The sequence below is a fragment of the Mastacembelus armatus genome, chromosome 8 (genome assembly GCF_900324485.2).
Source record: "Mastacembelus armatus chromosome 8, fMasArm1.2, whole genome shotgun sequence".
NCBI lineage: Eukaryota > Metazoa > Chordata > Actinopteri > Synbranchiformes > Mastacembelidae > Mastacembelus > Mastacembelus armatus.
This window is the reverse complement of record NC_046640.1, coordinates 13,742,648-13,761,354: the sequence shown is the minus strand read 5'-3', so window position 1 is coordinate 13,761,354 and position 18,707 is coordinate 13,742,648. Positions and strand designations below refer to the sequence as shown.

General features: G+C 39.8%; 2 protein-coding genes across 6 annotated transcripts in view; one reads left to right on the top strand and one right to left on the bottom strand.

Moving 5' to 3' along the window:
• Positions 1-582: 582 nt before the first annotated feature.
• On the bottom strand, positions 583-4,462 carry qtrt1 (queuine tRNA-ribosyltransferase 1). The gene is made up of 9 exons (XM_026325231.1): positions 4,160-4,462; positions 3,990-4,058; positions 3,760-3,898; positions 3,458-3,652; positions 2,766-2,904; positions 2,590-2,665; positions 2,379-2,488; positions 1,800-1,884; positions 583-1,243 (listed from the first exon to the last, which is right to left on the bottom strand). The coding sequence occupies exons 1-9, from the start codon at positions 4,460-4,462 to the stop codon at positions 1,091-1,093; spliced, it is 1,269 nt and encodes a 422-aa protein (XP_026181016.1). The 3' UTR covers positions 583-1,090.
• Positions 4,463-4,705: 243 nt separating this feature from the next.
• dnm2a (dynamin 2a) overlaps positions 4,706-18,707 on the top strand; it is a 26,942-nt gene continuing 12,940 nt past the window's right edge. For 3 of the 5 annotated variants that reach the window (XM_026325733.2, XM_026325732.1, XM_026325731.1), the window contains exons 1-11: positions 4,706-5,177; positions 11,313-11,386; positions 11,595-11,744; positions 12,870-13,073; positions 14,118-14,216; positions 14,310-14,470; positions 14,595-14,737; positions 15,248-15,383; positions 15,515-15,582; positions 16,263-16,401; positions 18,383-18,469. In XM_026325733.2, the coding sequence (XP_026181518.1) occupies positions 5,017-5,177; positions 11,313-11,386; positions 11,595-11,744; positions 12,870-13,073; positions 14,118-14,216; positions 14,310-14,470; positions 14,595-14,737; positions 15,248-15,383; positions 15,515-15,582; positions 16,263-16,401; positions 18,383-18,469 (1,422 nt within the window). In that variant the 5' untranslated portion in view covers positions 4,706-5,016. Of the gene's footprint in view, positions 5,178-11,312; positions 11,387-11,594; positions 11,745-12,869; positions 13,074-14,117; positions 14,217-14,309; positions 14,471-14,594; positions 14,738-15,247; positions 15,384-15,514; positions 15,583-16,262; positions 16,402-17,040; positions 17,180-18,382; positions 18,470-18,707 lie in introns of all 5 variants that reach the window. The other 2 variants (XM_026325735.1, XM_026325734.1) reach the window with 1 other exon arrangement.

Below are 18,707 nucleotides of genomic sequence, written 5' to 3'. Positions count from 1 at the left end.
GCATGATTCCACTTAAATATATGTTAGCTTTTAATGTAAAACTAATAATTAAGGGTATAAGCTCTTCTATACTACTATCATTATGTACCAAGTCCAGTTTTCTATTGTATCACCCCAGTGTCGTGCTAAAAACTGGCCTGCCAGACAACAGGTGTTATTCAAATTGATTTCAAATGATTAATATTAATCACCTACAAATGAGCCTTGGCAAAGCAGCACTTCTATAAGCTCCAAACAAAACCTTCACTTAGAAGGTCAAAAGGGACTGTTACCTATTGAATTAATTAGAAAACTAACAATGGATTTCAATATTAATTTGAGACTCTTTAGACAGATGCAGACTAATACTACTTGATGTCAGTGTTTTTGTGTCCTCCTACATTTTAGTTTATATGGCTAATCTAATTATGTTATTTTTATTTTGAACCAACTGAACTGCTGTTTACTCTATTTGGAAACTTATGTAGCATATTTTTATTGTTTTATTGTTACTCATTTTGTCTATTTTGCCCTCTGGTGGTCATGACACAAGCTCACAATCTGTAGTGAGCTTTTTTTTTTTTTTATGTGATCAGATGGGTGACAATTACTAGTGAGTTAAAATGTAGGTTAAAACATTTCAATTTCTGTACATTTATTAGTCTTGTGTCCTTAGGGGAGATGTAATACCTCTGTGATAGTCACTAAAAATATGACAGTTAAAAGGAAAGCAAAACATTTCATTTCAAGTGGGTGGGCCTAGCTGTGTAGCCATGGAAACAACAAAATGTCTGAGCATATCACAGGAGATAGTTCATGTGTTTCAAACCTCATTTAAACACTATTCAGTCTCACATTATCATAATGTGTACTCTGAGAACAATTTGCAGAGGCTGAGTAAAGCAAGTTGTTGCAGAAGACAATCAAGTGTTATATCTTCAGATCAAAAGCCATTTCCTTCCCCACCCACAAAACTGGTAATGCAAATACAAGTGTAAACAAAGAGTACAAAACAGTCATCAGTATAAAAATATCATTTAAAAGACATAAAATCTTTCAGTCACAATGTGATATTTAACCCCACTAAAATTAAACAGACGCTTTCCATCTTCTATTCCAGTGTGATGTTGACGGAGGCTAGAGCGTCCACAGCCCAGCTGGGGTACTGGTCACGGGAAGGAAACATTCGCCTCATGAACATCTGTATAAACTCCGGGAACCGGCCTTCGACAATACTCTGTTTCACAGAGCGCATCAGGGTAAGCTGCAAAGAGATGAATTGAGGAAAAACAACATATCTGAGATCCTTAGGTCACTTATATTTATATTATCAAATTTCAATTTTTTGCCCAAAGATTTCTGTCTGAGCAATTAGATTCTGAAACATGCTGATATGGAGTAGATCTTACTTCATGACAGGACTGTAAATACAAGGCACTAAAACACATTTAAAACATGCATTAGACGTAACTATCAACTATCAACTCCTTTAAATAAAATGGAAAAAATCTGAACAATATAAATATTTTATAATATTTGGTTTTATTTTCTTTGTGGTCGTTTCTGTAAGGTTACCTGTAATCTGTAAACACTAAACAGCACTTAGAGCAGCATTTTGCACTAGAAACTATCTACTAGAATGTCACTCATAACAATGCAAAAGTTGGCATGTACAAGTTAAACGAGTGCAAACAGATTATTTCATTCCAGTCTGTTTTAGAGGCAAATGAACAATTCTGAGGCAATTAAATTATTCTTGATATTGTTTGATCTGTATTGTGGATTGATATACTTATATTAACTTTTTTCCCAGTATTTACCTGGTAGGCAATGTTGTGGATGGTGATGTGATGCATGGCTGCAGTGTCACTCTTAAACAAAGCATGCAGGTAAGCTCGACTATGTCTGAAATGGAGAACAGACACATTATTTACATAGGCCTTCCAGTATTAGAGTTTTACATCATATCCATGGTACAAAATGTCTAGACATCAGGCATCATTCAATGACAAACAGGTGACTAGCCACAAGGAGAGCATGTGTCTCTCACAACATAGTATTAAGTTGTTAGAAACCTTTTAGCTATATTAGCTTAAAATAATGATTTAAGGTACTTGAAAATCTATTCAGGTATTTTATTACAACAAATACATGAATCATAAATTAAAAACAAATACCAATAAAAATAATATAGTATGGTCTTTGTTCATCAAACCATCTCTTCTTTAGAAATAAGTCAGTACCAAGCCAGCGAGTCTAAATGAGGTCTTCTTGGGCATTACAATCACTCAACTGCAACATTAAATGTTTTGACAAACCAAAGAGAAAAAACCTGCAAGAGCTATCGTGATCCAGTTCTCCACCTTTATACAGCGATCTCTTGTTTCTTCTTAACTTACCGCTTGCAGGTGGGGCACTGGCAATCTGGGTCTATGGGCTGGAAGTCCTTGGCATACTGTTTATGTTTTACCTGGAGAGATCCCCAGGGCACCAAGGCAGAACCAAACCTCTAAGGTAAAAGAAAAATGACTGCCAGAATGTAGTTCTTGAAATTGGTTTTTGATGTTAAATGACAATGACTCATCAGTGTGTATGGTAATGAGAGCTTACTGCAGTGCGGGTGGGGAACACACAGTCAAACATATCACATCCCAGGGCGACACACACCACCAAATCCACAGCATACCTGCAGCATCACACAAATTCTTAAGTCAGTAATAATAAACAGCACAGTTCTCACAAGGAATTTTACAATAGAAAATGTCCTGAAAGACATGCAAACATACCCCACACCCATGAGGTACCGAGGCTTTTCTCGTGGCAAGTGGTCAGTGCTCAATGTGACCATCCGCCAGAAATCATCCTTCTCCTCTCCTCCACTCAGGCCTCCAATGGCAAAACCAGGAACATCACGTTGAGTCATTTCTACAGAAAGAAGAAGAAGAAGAAGGAGGAAGAGAAGATTACTAAACTGCAAGTTTGAACCCTTATCAGTATCTCATGGTTAAACTCTACAGATCCTGCAACTACACTTGAGATTAAAATGTGTATGTGCATTTGTGTTGTGCTTGCCAAAACATAATTTTGCTGCCAATATCTTTGCACACTCTTTGTGCCCTTTACATTTCACAGTAAATAGCTTGTATAACTGGAGTCCTCTGCACATCATGACAGTTTAGCAAGACTGTTAGTATCCAAGCTGCCTGCCACCTGTTTGAATCACACATATTTTCTTATTGGATTGGGATATAAAAGCTTATTTGTAACGTATAAATACGTGAAGCGGAGAAACATAACATATAAACCGTAAAGTTAGTGTGATCTCTTTCATAATTATTTAAAATAAGTATATTTTTAAGGCATATAAATATGTTCTTAGGTTCAACCCAAATATGAGACAATCATCCAGGGCGCATATATATCTGAATAGAGGTAGGTGATCAAAAGTGAAAAAGGGATCACAGAGCAGGAGTTTTACCATCTAGACAGGTCTTGCGCAGGTCTGCATTTAGCCCTCCCTGGATGATGGCAAAAAGGTTTTGTTTGTCTGGATTTTTATTTGCTGCTATGCAGCGGTCCAACCAGCGAATTGATCTGTGCATGGCCTCCTCCACTCGTGGTCCTGTCATGGTACTACTGACCACGTCATCCAACTGCATCATGATGTCTGACCCTGGAAGAATACAGAGGAACATGAAGAGGCCATCTGTTAGGTCCAAGCCTTTATTATTTGGGACTAATACTTAAAACAATTTTTTTTTTTTTTTACTACTTGCAGACCCAGACTGTTCTGTATGCTGATAGATTTCTCAGGACTTAGGAGGATTTCTTTGCCATCATAGGGCGACTTGAACTTGACCCCTTCCTCTGTGACCTCTGAGAGTTCAACAAGAGACACCATTTGAAACCCACCACTGTCCTGTAAGCAGAAGAAAGTGAAAAACAACATTTCACCACAAAGTTCATCAGTGTTTGCACTTGTGCTCCTTCTTTTGGAAAGCTACACTCACTGTTAAAAGATTTTTCTTCCAGTTCATGAACCCATGTAAACCATTGGCTTTCTCAATCAGGTCAGATCCCTGTAGGCAGAAGAGTTGGACAGAAAACACATTTACTAAATAAAAAGGTCACAATATAGAGCGTATTAAAGTCCAGATGTATTACATGTATTACTGCCTACCGGTCTCATGCCGAGGTGGTATGTATTTCCAAGACAAATCTGACATGCAAGACCCTCCAGCTGATCCACAGTAATTCCCTTGAGAGTTCCCTGAGTACCTACTGGCATAAAAACCGGAGTGCTGACCGTCCCGTGGGGCAGCAGGAGATCACAAGCTCTCGCTTTTGTCACTGTACATTCAGCAACAATTCTCAGAGTGAGGGGAGCAGCGGCGGACAAAGCTTTCTTAACCGGCATGTTGTTTACTGCAGCATTCCTATCAACTCCACACTCTACACATGCAGCCATGTTTCTACTGACCATGTGACATGACTCAACTATGACTGACACAGGGCTTGACCTATAAGAAACGAGTTCTTCTTCTTCGAGGTTAGAGGGCGATTGGAATTGGGAATTAGTTATTGGTTTAGAGCGAAGAACACGCCTTTAAGTTGACAAATCAGAACGCTGGTTTGATTGGGAGACAGCAGGGTTAGCCAATAGAAAGCTTAGTTTCTAAAACAGGCGCCGGGTCTATACTCACCGGTTTGAGCGGATGTCGTCTCCTCTAACCGGATAGTGGTTGCGTAGAGGAAGTTTTGTTTTGCGAGTTTGTCGTCCGTTTCGACTGACTGGGTATTTTCATATTGTGCTTAAAAGAACATGAAGTGATATCAGCGTGAACCATAATACAGGAAACGATTGAACTGTTCGCCGGAGGAAAAATAACACGGGTTGTTCGAAGCGGTGCAACGCAACACTTCAGAGTAACCCGAGAGCACCTTACTGCTAAGCTAACGTTACTTAGCTAGTCGGCGCGGCTAGCGTTAGCTCCTAGTCCGTGCTGTGTTGAAGGGGTTCTCCGAGCTAACGAAGCCATGGGGAACCGGGGCATGGAAGATCTGATCCCCCTGATCAACAAGCTTCAAGACGCTTTTAGTTCAATTGGCCAGAGCTGCAATTTAGACCTTCCTCAGATCGCAGTGGTCGGCGGACAGAGCGCTGGGAAAAGCTCAGTCTTAGAAAATTTTGTTGGTCGGTAAGTGATTATTAACTGCGATCATCTTTGTAATTAGAGTTTTTTCAGTGGTCATTTTCAGAGTTTTTATTGTCTTGCAGGTACAATAAATGTGGAAATACTCTGTGCCATAAATCTGAATAAACGTTAGTTACTCTGTCGGTACGTAACGTCAATATTAGCTAAGTTACGCCCTTGTTGTAAACCTTCCCTCATGCTGGCTGCAGGTTCAACAGCGTGACCTGACTTTACGTGGCAAATAAACAACTAATATTAAATAATAAATATTTCAATGAAGTTTAACAGGGCTAAACCACTCAGGTAATAGCGCCGGTTCTCTCTTTACACCCTGTCATTTTGAACACGACAAACTAAGATCTTTTTAAATAAACCATTAATTAAGTTTTGTGTCTGTGAAGTTCACATTCACACGAAACTTCATTTTTACTAAATCACAACGTAGATTGTTTGTTTTTTCACTTGGCTGTTCAGGCTTAGTTCGGGAATGTTTTTTTTTTCAGCGGGTTCATTTGTAATTTCTGGACATATTTAGAAAGTCATACAATATTTGCATTTAGCACTAACTATTTGGTTTATAGCTCAAGGCAGTTTTATTGGGACACATGAGACTTTGTTCTTTAATTAGCATGTGCGTTCAAACAGAGTAAAGCAGTGGAGAAGGAATTATTTCCTTAGAGGTGTGGATTTTTTGACTGAATTTTATTGTCTTTGACCTCAAAGCACACAGTCCCTCATAAAAACAAAACATCAGCACAATCTTGCATCTGTAGCAGACACAACTTCCCTAACTATCTTCCTCTTTTCCATTTCTGTTACTGTTTTTGGCAAAAGTTTAGAAATTAAGGAAATAGGCATGATGTTGTCCCAGTATCTGTGGGGTGAGAGTTGAGCTACAACACTCCTCAACAGGCTGTTCTTGTTGTCCTCAACAGGCTTGGCCTGTTGTCCTCTCCCACATCAACTGTGTGTATGAGTTCACCTTGCAGTTAAAAAAAAAAAAAAAAAAAAACAAGATTCCTCTATAAGCTTGTTTAGCAGGTTTCTGCCCAATTGAGATATCTCTCTCCTGCTCTCCTTCTCTCTGTCTCTGTGTGCGTGTGTGTGTGTGTGTGTGTGTGTGCACGTGCATGTGCGCGCACGTCTGCCTGTCTGTCTGTTACCTAAGCCCGCCCACACAAGTCACACAATTACCCACATACATACATGCATACATGGTGTCTAGCCAACAGAGAAGTGGCATGCAAACAAGTCTTTGGTTATAAACACACTGTGAGAAAGCATGCGATAACTAGGCAAGAACGCACATGCAGCTTGGGCTGCCACTCGGTACACAGTAATTCAGTTGAGTGGGACTTTGAAATGGGAGAGCAGTTGACACACACCAGCTGTAATTAACATGAGAAATTTCATGGTGTCCTCAATTTCACTGCCTTCACTGGCCTTCCACTTTCTGCCTGCTGATAGCACTAACAAACATCCATTTTCTGAAGAGTTAAACAAGCACTTGGCATGTATGCTATGGCATACATTTGTGCATACTTATCCTTTTATAAAGTATGTCAGTGGTGCACTTCAATCTTTTTTTTTTGCCTGTATGATAAAATGTAAAGCATCTATTCTGAAAACTTGGTGCTGCCGTGCAGTTGACCTTTAGGGCTGACAAGGTGCAACAAAGTCAAACTCGTAGTTACAAAGTCAAGTTTTACTTCAACCTGGAAGAGCTTGGGAGTTACTCTATGTCACTATAGCAACAGGTGCACTCGTGGAGCCGACTCATTGTTGATCTAAGGGTTTGTTTGAGCTCAGGAGTGGCCAATACATAAACCCTTTACCATGTTTTCAGTCATCTCTTACAAAAGCTATAACTGTTCTGTGTTGCAGGATAATTGATTTAAATTTTCTCTGTGGTGACAATAGACTTTAACAATGAGCACTAATCTACTGTTACTGTCAGTGATAGTTGCTCTATGATTTCCCTAGTGGCTAAGGTCTTTTTCCTTGCTGAGTAGTAGTTGTGTATAAAAACCTGGCTTCATCTGTGTGTCCTGGGGCATGAAAATAATCCGTTTCACTTTTCTTAGCACAATACACACAGAGTCACTTAGTGCTGGGAAAAGTCCTGGACAATGGACTATATGATTCAGACACTGAATGCTCCTCATTTTCTGTCCCCTGTGAGCTCCATGCTGATGTCATGATCTCTGTGACTTAACTTAGTGCTGCAGTGTTTTTTACTGGCAAATCGTCGGCCATCATAATCTGGATGTTTGGTATTGCTAATCTCATTCTCAAACTCGTCACATTTAGTTTCTGCTTCACATTTCCTGGCTGTGATGGAGAGAAAGTGGAAAAGTAGGGTGAAACCTTTTTTTTTTTTTTTTTGCTCTGTAATTTCAGTCCAGGGAGATAAGGTAGAATTGATACTGCTTGCTGTTCTGCATGATCCATACTTGTGATGTGATTTGGGCCTCTGTTTGTTTGTTACTGGAGACCAGCGCACACATTAACTGGCTGGCCTGCATACCTTGCTAGACAGGGGCTAATGAAATCACTCTGGCTAGAGTGTGTATATCATTGCCTTGTTTAAGATTGCATAAATGCAACCTACTACAAGATTTACGATTGGCTGAGGAGTTGAACATACACAAAATACAGTGTATACTGCACACAAAACTCTGCTGCACATTATAGTTACAAGGAAGCCTGACCATTTGTGACCAACAGCTTCCTCATAACAGATGCTTGTGTAACTCAAAATAATAATCATGTCTAAATTCTATTCATGTGTATCAGTGCTAAGACCCTAAAAGTGTGCACGGCTTCATTAACTTTGGTTTTTCTTTTCCGCATGATATGGCTAAGTTGGCTAGAATTATCATCAGTGTTATTATGTGTGCCAGTGCTTCTTCTGTGACAAGTTAAAATGTCTACTGTGGAAAATGGTCGAGGACGGATAACTTAAAGGAAAAGACATCTCTTTTCTCTCTTTTCTACTAACTGTAATATGAACACCACAGGGTGCATTAGAATCTCAAGTTTGGTCTGCTCTTGACTTGTTAAATGATACCATCACTTGAAATGAATAATATGGATGTCAAAAGAACATTAAAAATCGACACCTAAAAAGTTTAACGATGATATTGTTGTTGAATCATAATGAACTCAAAGTTTACAGATCCTGATAAGGTCAGTGCCTCTATATTTGGCCATGTTGAGATAGTTATAGTCCCAGTGGAGAGTAAAGACATCATATCTGGCAGTGCAAGCTGGCTTGGGTGGAGGTTCTTATCAGATCTGTGACAAGTATACTACTGAAAAACCAGGTTTTTAACATATTAGATCAGTTGGCCTAAGTTTAAAGTCGTGCTACTTGAGTGTGTCTAGTAAGCTTTAACAACATGCCACCTTGCTGCAGAATGGCAGCATGGATATATAAATAATAATAATAAAACAGAATGGTCTATCCACATGGATGCTTATGTAGACATCCATGTTAGAAAGAAGAACAGACAGCTGAGTGTCAGAGAGCAAAAGGGATTTTTCATTAAGCAGTTGGATTTTGGAAGTTCTTGCTGCCTAGTGATGCCTCCTGATCCTCACAGCGACAGGCTGTGCTGTGGGAATGTGGGTAGCCATAATTATATGCTTATTGCTACACCATAGACCCATGTCCCTTGAAACCTCAAACACTTTTTTTGTGTACTACACCCTCATATGAGAGCTTTTTGTGACCTCAGTGTTTCTCACACCAGCTTTCATGTTTGATAATGAGTCCAGTGTAGAGTCAAGATCAGGATCAGCTGTGGGCTATGATTCTCAGAGCTGCTCTGCCTGTTTGTAATAGGCAAAGGCTGTAGGGACAAGCAGGCAGGGGGTGGGAATTTGATGCTCTCATTCTCTCCAAGCCCAACTCTTTCTTGCTTTTGCTTTGTCTTATATTTGATGGAGGGAGGCTCACAGACTGATGCTCTTTGCTTAGCCATTCATAATGTATGAAATGATACACAATCTGCTGAGCCTCGTCTATCATTTACAGCGCATCAATAATGGATTCCTGGCCTCTTGCTTCTTTTCAGTTTACCACTGCTGCTTATCCAATTCTGTCTATGAAGACTGACTGGTTCAATAATGTTTCTGTGTTATCACATCTCAGCAGAGTCTTTGTGCATGTTTTCATATAAACTTTATTAGCACTATTTTTTTTTATTGCTGTGCCCACCTGTTGAGCCTGTGCTGTGGTGTTTGACTGCTGAAAATCCAGCAAGAGTTGGCAGTTACTCGTGAGATAGATCAATACAATAACATTTTCTTGAAAAGGTCTTTGTTGCTGTGACCTCTGATCAACATCTTGCCATCGTTTAACATGTCCAGTCTGTTTAGTTTGTCCCCAGTCTGTAGGGGCGATGTTCTTTATTTTTGACTCACTTGCTCATCCAGGACTTTCTATGCTGTCTGCTGTGAGGACAAATGTCTGCATGCTTCTATATTATGTGTTTGACACAGCACTAGTGCTGAACCAGAGACCTGTGGATTTTTGCTAATGTAAGCAGCATCTAGAATGTTCCCTGGTGTTTCACCATAGAGCCAGTTTAGGAATCACGGGCAGAATGCAGTATGGAAGTCCCTGTCCTATGGCTGACACATTGCTTCTAGTCTGAAGTCAGCAGGCAGGCTGCCATCATAGCCCCCTCAGGACTGTAGGGAGGGAAAGGAGAATGTGGGTTAGTGACATGTTCAGCTCTGCTAGGATTGCTGCAGGACTGGGACTGATGATTACCACCAGATGTAGTATGTTTCCAGAGCAGTAGAGGGGTCTCCAGAATTGAAGGATAATGCAGAAGACTGGATGGAGGAGCCTCATCTGAGGGCTGACTAAGCAACTTTGGTTTTATGGTTTAAAATTCCTCAGGTACCATGTCACTTTAAAAGCAACAGACAAGCCCAGTGTGAAAAAGTTCTCATTATTTCCTATAGATTTGTGTCTCAATAATTCACTGTTGCGCCATTAACATTTTCTGCTTTTTATTTGCTGTTGTCTCATAACATGCATTACTTTGTGCAAGTGAGATGCATGATTCAGGTTTGCAGTTAAAATGTGCACATAACAAAACAGTGTCAAGTTTCAGGCCCCAGTTCATTGTGGTTAAAGTGTTATCTCCTGTCTTGACACAGCCTTGGTTCACACCAAAGCTAAAAGTGGCCAGTTGAAACCATGGTCCTCACCAGTCCTTTAAATCGGCTGTAACTTAAGCATATTTATAGTTCAGAAAAGAAAGCTCCTCCATCAAAGAAAGCTACATAACAAAGTCATTAGAACCATTAAGCCTAAATCTACCATAAAGCAGAAGTTATATTGCACTTTTCAAATATTTTGATCAGTACAATTGTTACTTTCTCCCCAGGATTAGAAATCGTTTCATCAAGACTGATGATGACATGGATTGGCATGTTTTATAGTTGGCCTATTGATATTGAGTCTCCTAGGTTTTGGTTGATATATTATGTCAAATTGAGTGTAAGCTAATGGCTATTCAGCTGTAAATCAAAAAATGTATTCATATCCCAGTCAGATCACCATAGTTGCTGTCACTGTCTTAGAGTTATTCCATTATTCACTGTCTGTGAAGCAGTGCTTGGATTTGTCCTTAGATGACATTATTATTACTGCAGTGTGTTTGTTTCAGCATATAAACAGTGTCTTGTTCAAAACCATGAATTAAAAGTCAACTGAAGTGTAAAATTGTAGCTGTAACATCTGTGAATTCTATTTTAGTGTGTTTTTTTTTCTTATAACAGCAAGAGTGACTGTGCATGAATTGATCTGTAAAGCTCTAATGATGAGAGAAATGACTTTGTCACATTTGATTTGTTGTGATACAAATTGTAGGTGTGAAATTTCCTGGTGCCCATCAATTTACCAGAGGCCACACTGCAGGGAAATGGGCGTTGAGTTTTATGAATAATCGAAAATTGTCTGTCTTTTTTTCCTCTTTCTGTTGCTTTGTATGTCTTTGTCCTGAACCACCCTTATTTTACCCAACATGTCCCACTTTGTTTTGATGTCCCTTTTCATCCCCTTTACTCTCCCCAATTCTGGTGTTTATTTTTCTTTTTTTTCTCATCTCTCTCACTCAGGGACTTTCTTCCACGTGGATCAGGCATTGTTACTCGCAGACCTCTCATTTTGCAGCTGGTCAACAATAAAGCAGGTGAGTGTGCTTGTCCTGTGCAAAGCCACATCCCTGTCTCCTGTCATCACTTCCCTGCACATGGCCTCTGTTGCAGTACATCAAGCTGAGCGCACACACTGTTATTCTCTATTTTCATTGTTATAATTTTATATTCTCTCTTCCTTTTTGTCATTATCTCTCATTGTGCCCTCGGTTCCTGTACATCACCTTGTCCTTGTTTGTGCAGAATATGCTGAATTCCTGCATGTCAAAGGGAAGAAGTTTGTGGATTTTGATGAAGTGCGGGCGGAAATTGAGGCAGAGACCGACAGGATAACAGGCTCCAACAAAGGCATATCTCCCATTCCAATTAACCTGAGAGTCTACTCCCCACACGGTAATGGAGACAAGCCTTAAGACAAATATATACGTGCTCTTTGACTAATATAAACAAAATTTACATGTTGTTTGGCAAGACAAATCCTTCAACCATCAGAGGTATTTGCTCATTGTTTATAACATATTTATTCCCTTAATATTTCTGGTTGCATTAGCAAGAACCAGAACTTCATCTTTGGTTTATTCGTAACTATTTTTTCTTCTAAATTTAAGTAAAAGAAGTTTATTAGATTATTTAGTGTTGTGATCATATGATGTTGTTACAAGAGATTTTATCTATTTTCCCAGAATAAGGAAAGGCTGTCTGCATCATGCACATGTTTTTGTAATACCATATGTGCTACAGTTGTTTACCTTTCAGGTTTTCTAAAGAGCTTTGTATGATATCCATCAATGCTGGTTTGGACCAGTGTGGTTTTGGTAAAACCTTGTAAAACTAGAGGTCCATTTTCTGAAGTTCTAATGGGTCCATGGGGCTGTCACAGACAGCTCTTAATCTCATTGTGGGAGCTGTTACAGAGAATTCACCATCAAATTTTGACATTTTTATGTTGAATTATGTCAGTAAATGTAACACTTGTAAGTAATAAAACACCACAGGTCATTCATTTTCATGAAGTCTAATACATATTAGACTCTCTTTTATGAAATTCAAAGTCTGTCTGCTCAAGTACAGAAGATGAAAGCTTCCTCTCCCACCATGACACCCAGTGACTTGTTATATTGTCAGAGAGGCTTTTATGAAAAGGGAGGAATATGAATTTGACACTTGCATAAAAAAACATCAGACTATATTTTTGTTTAGCTTACCATGTAAAAGACTAATAACATAATCAAAAGGCTGTGTGTTTTACCCACATAGAGGTTGCCATTTCATTGAAAATACTTTTTATTAGTGAAACATATCCAGCATTTGTCTCACATCCATAAACATCTTTGATTCAGATGTTGTATCAAGTTAATGATGTGTCAAATTGAAAAAGCCAAATGGAAATGAACTCCTTTTCTACAAAGAAATATGGAAAAAAACATTACCTGGATCACTGACATTTTGTTAGGATATGTGTAGGAGATGAAAAAAACACATCTTATTTGCATTTGATTTTTTTTCCCTGTGACTTAGTGCTAAACCTGACCCTCATCGACTTACCGGGAATGACTAAAGTTGCCGTTGGAGACCAGCCGCCAGACATTGAGCACCAGATCAGGGACATGCTGCTGCAGTTCATTACCAAGGAAAGTTGTCTCATTTTGGCCGTTACACCAGCTAACACAGACCTGGCCAACTCAGATGCTCTGAAGATTGCCAAGGAAGTGGACCCACAGGGTGAGCATGTAGCTTTGTAGTAGTCCCAAAGTGAAAGAGCATGGATATGAACACAATGTAACACTATTTTATACTCTTACATGGAGGAAAATTTTCTTTAAAGATGTTTTAATGTCAGATCCCTTACCTCTCATTTATTTCATGGCAAGTAAAAAAATTATCCAATGCAAAGCTGATAGCCTGAGTCCAAGAACAGCTCCAGTGGAAAGAGACCAAAGATGAAATGTGACCAAAGCCGTACAAAAAAATAAAACAATGGGGCGAAGTAACAGGCAGAATTCACAGTAAGAAAATGTGTCTGTGAAAGAGTGGGGAGAGCCATGCAGTCTGTGCATGTAACTGAGTGCAACGCAATGATGTCTCTGTTGGGACAGATGCTTTTAATAATATTGTATAGTAGAATGCATTGCTATTTTCAGATCTTAGGTGCCATGAGGCAAAACTAGGTCTCATTCATAGTGAACAGCAGCCATTGCTGGTCCAGCTTTTTGAATTGGCATGTGTAATTGATCCTTAAGGGTGAGTCCCAGTCACACTGCAGAGGAGGAAACTCATTTTAGCTGATTGTTTTCATTTGTTGTTGATTGTTTTGTAGGCTAACCAAAGCGCATCACCATATGGAGAGGGTTGGAATGTAAAGCAAATAGTGAATTGAAAGCTTTGCCTTGTGGCTTAGCTCCCTGCTCACCACAGCCCTCCAGTAAATCATCTGCGCTACTTCTGATGCCCATCAATCCACTTGTTACTCATGAATAAGGCACTTCAGAGATACTTGAATAGAATCCACACAGGGGACTCCTCTCTTTGGGTGTTATCCCTTACTCAAGTGTTACTGCTGTTTGGTCCGTATTTCTGTCTCTGTCAAACTTTTTAGTTGTTAAACAGACTTCTGCTCGAAAAACCTCAGACACTGGCATAATGATTCTGCATTTCAGTTCTTTTTCTCTGTATTATTCTGTAAGGCATATAGTAGGAAACAAAGTTGTGAGAGATGGTAGAAGTGATGTAACTACATGTTAATTTGATTGATTGCATTTTGTGTAGGTTTGCGTACCATTGGTGTTATAACAAAACTTGACCTGATGGATGAAGGGACAGATGCAAAGGAAATCCTTGAAAATAAATTGCTGCCACTGCGTAGAGGTGAGGATGATATCCACTCCCACACAAAAACACATTTTCAGGCTTTTTTTCTGGCTTTTTTTCTAGAATGACTGTTGGTGTTGTTGTGTGCAGGCTATATTGGTGTGGTGAACCGTAGCCAGAAAGATATTGATGGGAAGAAGGACATTCGTGCCGCTCTGGCTGCAGAGAGGAAGTTCTTCCTGTCCCATCCTGCCTACAGACATATTGCGGAACGTATGGGCACACCACATCTACAAAAGACACTCAACCAGGTCTGCTCTCACCTTTTTAGACCCCTTAAACCCCTTGTTTGGGTGTAAGTTGTGAAATATAATTTATCTCATTCCAATGGAATTCATTTTCTGAATTAGTAGTTCTGCCTCTGTCTGTCTGTAGCAATTGACCAACCACATCAGAGACACTCTGCCTGGTCTGCGTAGTAAGCTGCAGAGTCAGCTTCTCTCCCTGGAGAAGGAGGTGGAAGAATATAAGAACTTTCGTCCAGATGACCCAGCACGCAAGACCAAAGCCTTGTTGCAGTGAGTGCATCTCAAAGTCACTCATAACAACAATGCAGCATACATGTAGTATTAATAGTGTGGGGTGAAGTAACAGCCATATTGTATCTGAGAAAGATTTGCAAGAGCTTGCAGTTGTAACAGTGTAGAATAATGCTGTCAAAATGCATGCTATTTCTGACTTGTATAATAGGCTTTTTTATACTCATATTTTAATCTAGAAGTTGTAATATTGTCACTGATGTCACAGTTTGGTGAGTACTAACTTAATAAAAAAGGTAAAGCAAATTTTTGTAGCTGAGCTGAAGCATCACACAGGCTTCTGTTTTGGAGTAAAGGGTCCTTAGGATAAAATAAGTTACTGTAACACTACCCTTAAGTATTATTTTACTGTCGACATTAGGCTATAGCATCATTGAACAGATAAAATTGCACTGATGAACAGGAATCGGTCCAGTGGAGCTGTGCGATTGGTGGTGCTATGGAATTATTAATTTGGGCTACTTTTCTTTTGTACTTGTCCCTTAACAGGATGGTGCAGCAGTTTGGTGTGGATTTTGAGAAGTGCATTGAGGGCTCTGGTGACCAGGTAGACACCAACGAGCTTTCAGGTGGTGCCAAGATCAACCGCCTTTTCCATGAACGCTTCCCCTTTGAACTGGTCAAGGTTAGTTTGCCATGGAGAGTTCAGTATTACTGATGTTGTATTTGGCTGTAGGAGTTTTCATAAAGATTCAGCTGTAGGTATTGCTGAAGTGATCTGTTGTAAGTTTGTGTCTCTACTTCTGTGTCCCCCAGATTGTGTTTGATGAGAAGGAGCTAAGGCGAGAAATCAGTCATGCAATCAAGAATGTCCATGGTGTCAGGCAAGTGGAGCGGAGACATAAAACTTTCCAGACTTGCAAAGTAGCCACCGACTGAGCTCAATAGGAATCTGTATGCTGTTTTACATGAAATACTCTCGTAACCACATACTTCGCCTTTCTCCATTCATCAAAGCTTTTATTCCACTGCAGTTCCAAGTTTTTGTAATCAAGCCTTCCCATCAAAGACTACAAGTACCATTTCAAAGTGGTCTATTCAGAAAGTGATATCTGCTGTATGTGAAATGTATTTTCCTCTGTCCTACTTTCCATCTCTGCTCTTCCAATTCCCTTATCTCCTCATGCAATGCCACCCACTCCTTTTCTGTTTCTGTCTGCTGAAGCATACAGTTATTATGACTTTGTATTATCTGAATCTTTGTCCACTACATTTTTGTTATGTGTTCCTTGATGATACTCTCCTGTCTTTCAGATATCATTTATAGTTGTGTGTTTACATTTACACCTCGCTTTCTTTGGTACTTCATCTTTCCTTCTCACATTGTTGCTATCAGTGTGTTATTTTTTTGGTTTCTTTCACTCTGTCTGTAACCTCATATTGCTTCAGTAACTTGTTTTTTTTTTTTGGTCCCAATCATCTGGCTATTCATCTGTTCTTTGGTCTACACGTTAACTGTCCCATCTGTCTGTCGTTGTGCCTCTGTTTCTTTGTTCATCCTCAGAACGGGGCTGTTCACTCCAGACCTGGCGTTTGAGGCCATCGTGAAAAAGCAGATCATTAAGCTGAAAACACCCTGTCTCAAATGTATCGATCTGGTCATTCAGGAGCTCATCAACACAGTCAGGCAGTGCACCAACAAGGTATTGCAGGTGTCTAGCATCTCCCGACCCAGCCGAGGCATAGGGCAGGGACAACCATGGGGTGGCAGAGGTTATGCTGACACAGAATATTAGCTGACAGCTTTCCATGTGGAAATGTCTCCAATCATCAGTCAGTTCTTGTAGTCAAAGAAAGGTTCTGTGCAGTTGTTCCTCAGCTAAGCCCATCCCAGTGTGCCCTGTGTGCAGGCAGTGCTGTCGTGTTGTGGAGTTTTGTTACGGGTGACGTGTCGTCATGGATATGAGATGTTTCAGGGACTGTCTGAGCATCTCTGGTCTCTCCTGGACAAGCTGCAGGTCTCACAGCTCAGCTCACATAGCCAGCAAAATGTGGGGTGGTCTGTAATTTAGCCATGTGTTGGACGTGATTTCAGTATTTAACATATAGACCCAGCTTGAGAGGAACTGGCTAGGTGTGGATGAGGATGTGAAAAACTTGTGGCTTGTCCTTCACTGCTTGATTGTTGTCAACAAATAGAAAAGACTAACTGAGTAGAGATTTTTTTTTCCTGTCTTTATTCTCTTTCTTCTTCCTGTCTCTCCTCTTTTTCTCTTTAAAATCTTGCCTATGCCCCTCTCCACCACCAAAACCCAATACAATCTGACCCCGTGACGTTTCAGAACGGGGCTCTTCACCCCTGACCTGGCTTTCGAGGCGATAGTAAAAAAGCAGATCCTCAAACTCAAAGAGCCCAGCCTCAAATGTGTGGACCTTGTGGTGTCCGAGCTCACCGCACTCGTCATGAAGTGTGCCGTTAAGGTAACCAAGGACACACCTTCTGGGCTGATGCCATGAGAAGAGAAGGAATTCCATTTCACTCAAAATGTCTATCTCTGTTTTCTCTGTAAAATGGTCATCCCAATCAAGTCAGCCCTACCCCCCTCTTATTACTACGACATTCATACCCACAGATTGTTTGTCCCATCCCCACCCACTTGTGGAAGTCTCCATACAATTCCAAGTAAGCAATGACAAATCCCACCTGAAATTTTAAGTAAATTTATGACCATTTTAAGTAAAAATTAAGTAAATTTTAACTTAAAATGACGTCAATTTTCAGTAAAACTTAAAATTTCCATCATCAAGCCTCCTAGTACTTTATGATCTTAGCATCAGCTCATTAAAGCATTTTTTTCCCACTTCCACATTGCTTCCTCCCTCTCTCACAGCCTAAGACCCTGCCTGATGTCACCTGGGCAAAGCAATCTGACTATGGTCCCTTGCTCACTCACAGGCAGACTGGCTTTCTGCTATCTGCTGAACCGGATGGAAAGACAGTGATGTGTGGGGGTGTGATGATACAAATAGCCCATGTCCTCAGTGGGCGCAGTGGCAGCTTGCATGAAATGTTTCCATAGCAACAGTCCTCCACTGCCATCTTGTGGACAGAAGAAAACCTTGCACACCATAAAATGATAAACTCAGTAACCGAGATATCATCCTCCTTTACTCTCAGGTTTAACTCTGTCTCATTCTATTCTGTCACTTTTCCTTTCACATCCAGTCTTCACTAACATTAAGTAATATCAAAACTCTACCATCAACTAGAGATGACAGTTTTGAATGTATTGATATTGGCCACTGTAATTGTTATTCTAAGACATGCATGACTAAGACAATCACAAATTTAAGGCATTGTTATATAGATTTTTTTTTTTTTTTTTTTTTTTTGTGAAGTCATCCCTGGCTGATAGTAAATGCTTTACCACTTTGTAAAACAGTCACTGCATTTAAAGTCTGTTTGCGTATGTATGTTGGATTGTGGTTGGATATTTGTGACACTGAAATGTCACTTGACTATCTCTTCCCTTTTCTTTGTTCTCTACTTATTCTCACTTCTCACACCTGTTTCTCTTTGATACTTATTGGTAAGTCTTACTAAGTTCAAGCTCAAATGTAAGTGTATGTGTGTGTATGTGTCTAAATGGAATGTTGCATTTGTGATTTTGTGCTGCCTTTCAGCTCAATTCTTATCCCAGACTGAGGGAGGAGACAGAGAGGATTGTCACTACTCACGTTAGAGAAAGAGAAGGGAAGACCAAGGACCAGGTCAGTTGATGGCAACTAAGGTCAGCCCTTAATGTTCATGTATTCATATGCAGGAACATACAGTTTAAAACAACACAAATTGACCAAAGTGCTTTAAACAAAAAAAACAAAACGGGGAAATTAACTCCAGTGAAATCATATTCTCAGCTCAACCATATTTGTAAATGTACTGTTACTACATTTAGCTCTAGGTACAGCCTCTCTAAAGGTTGTTGTTGTAGAAATCTTTTTATAATTG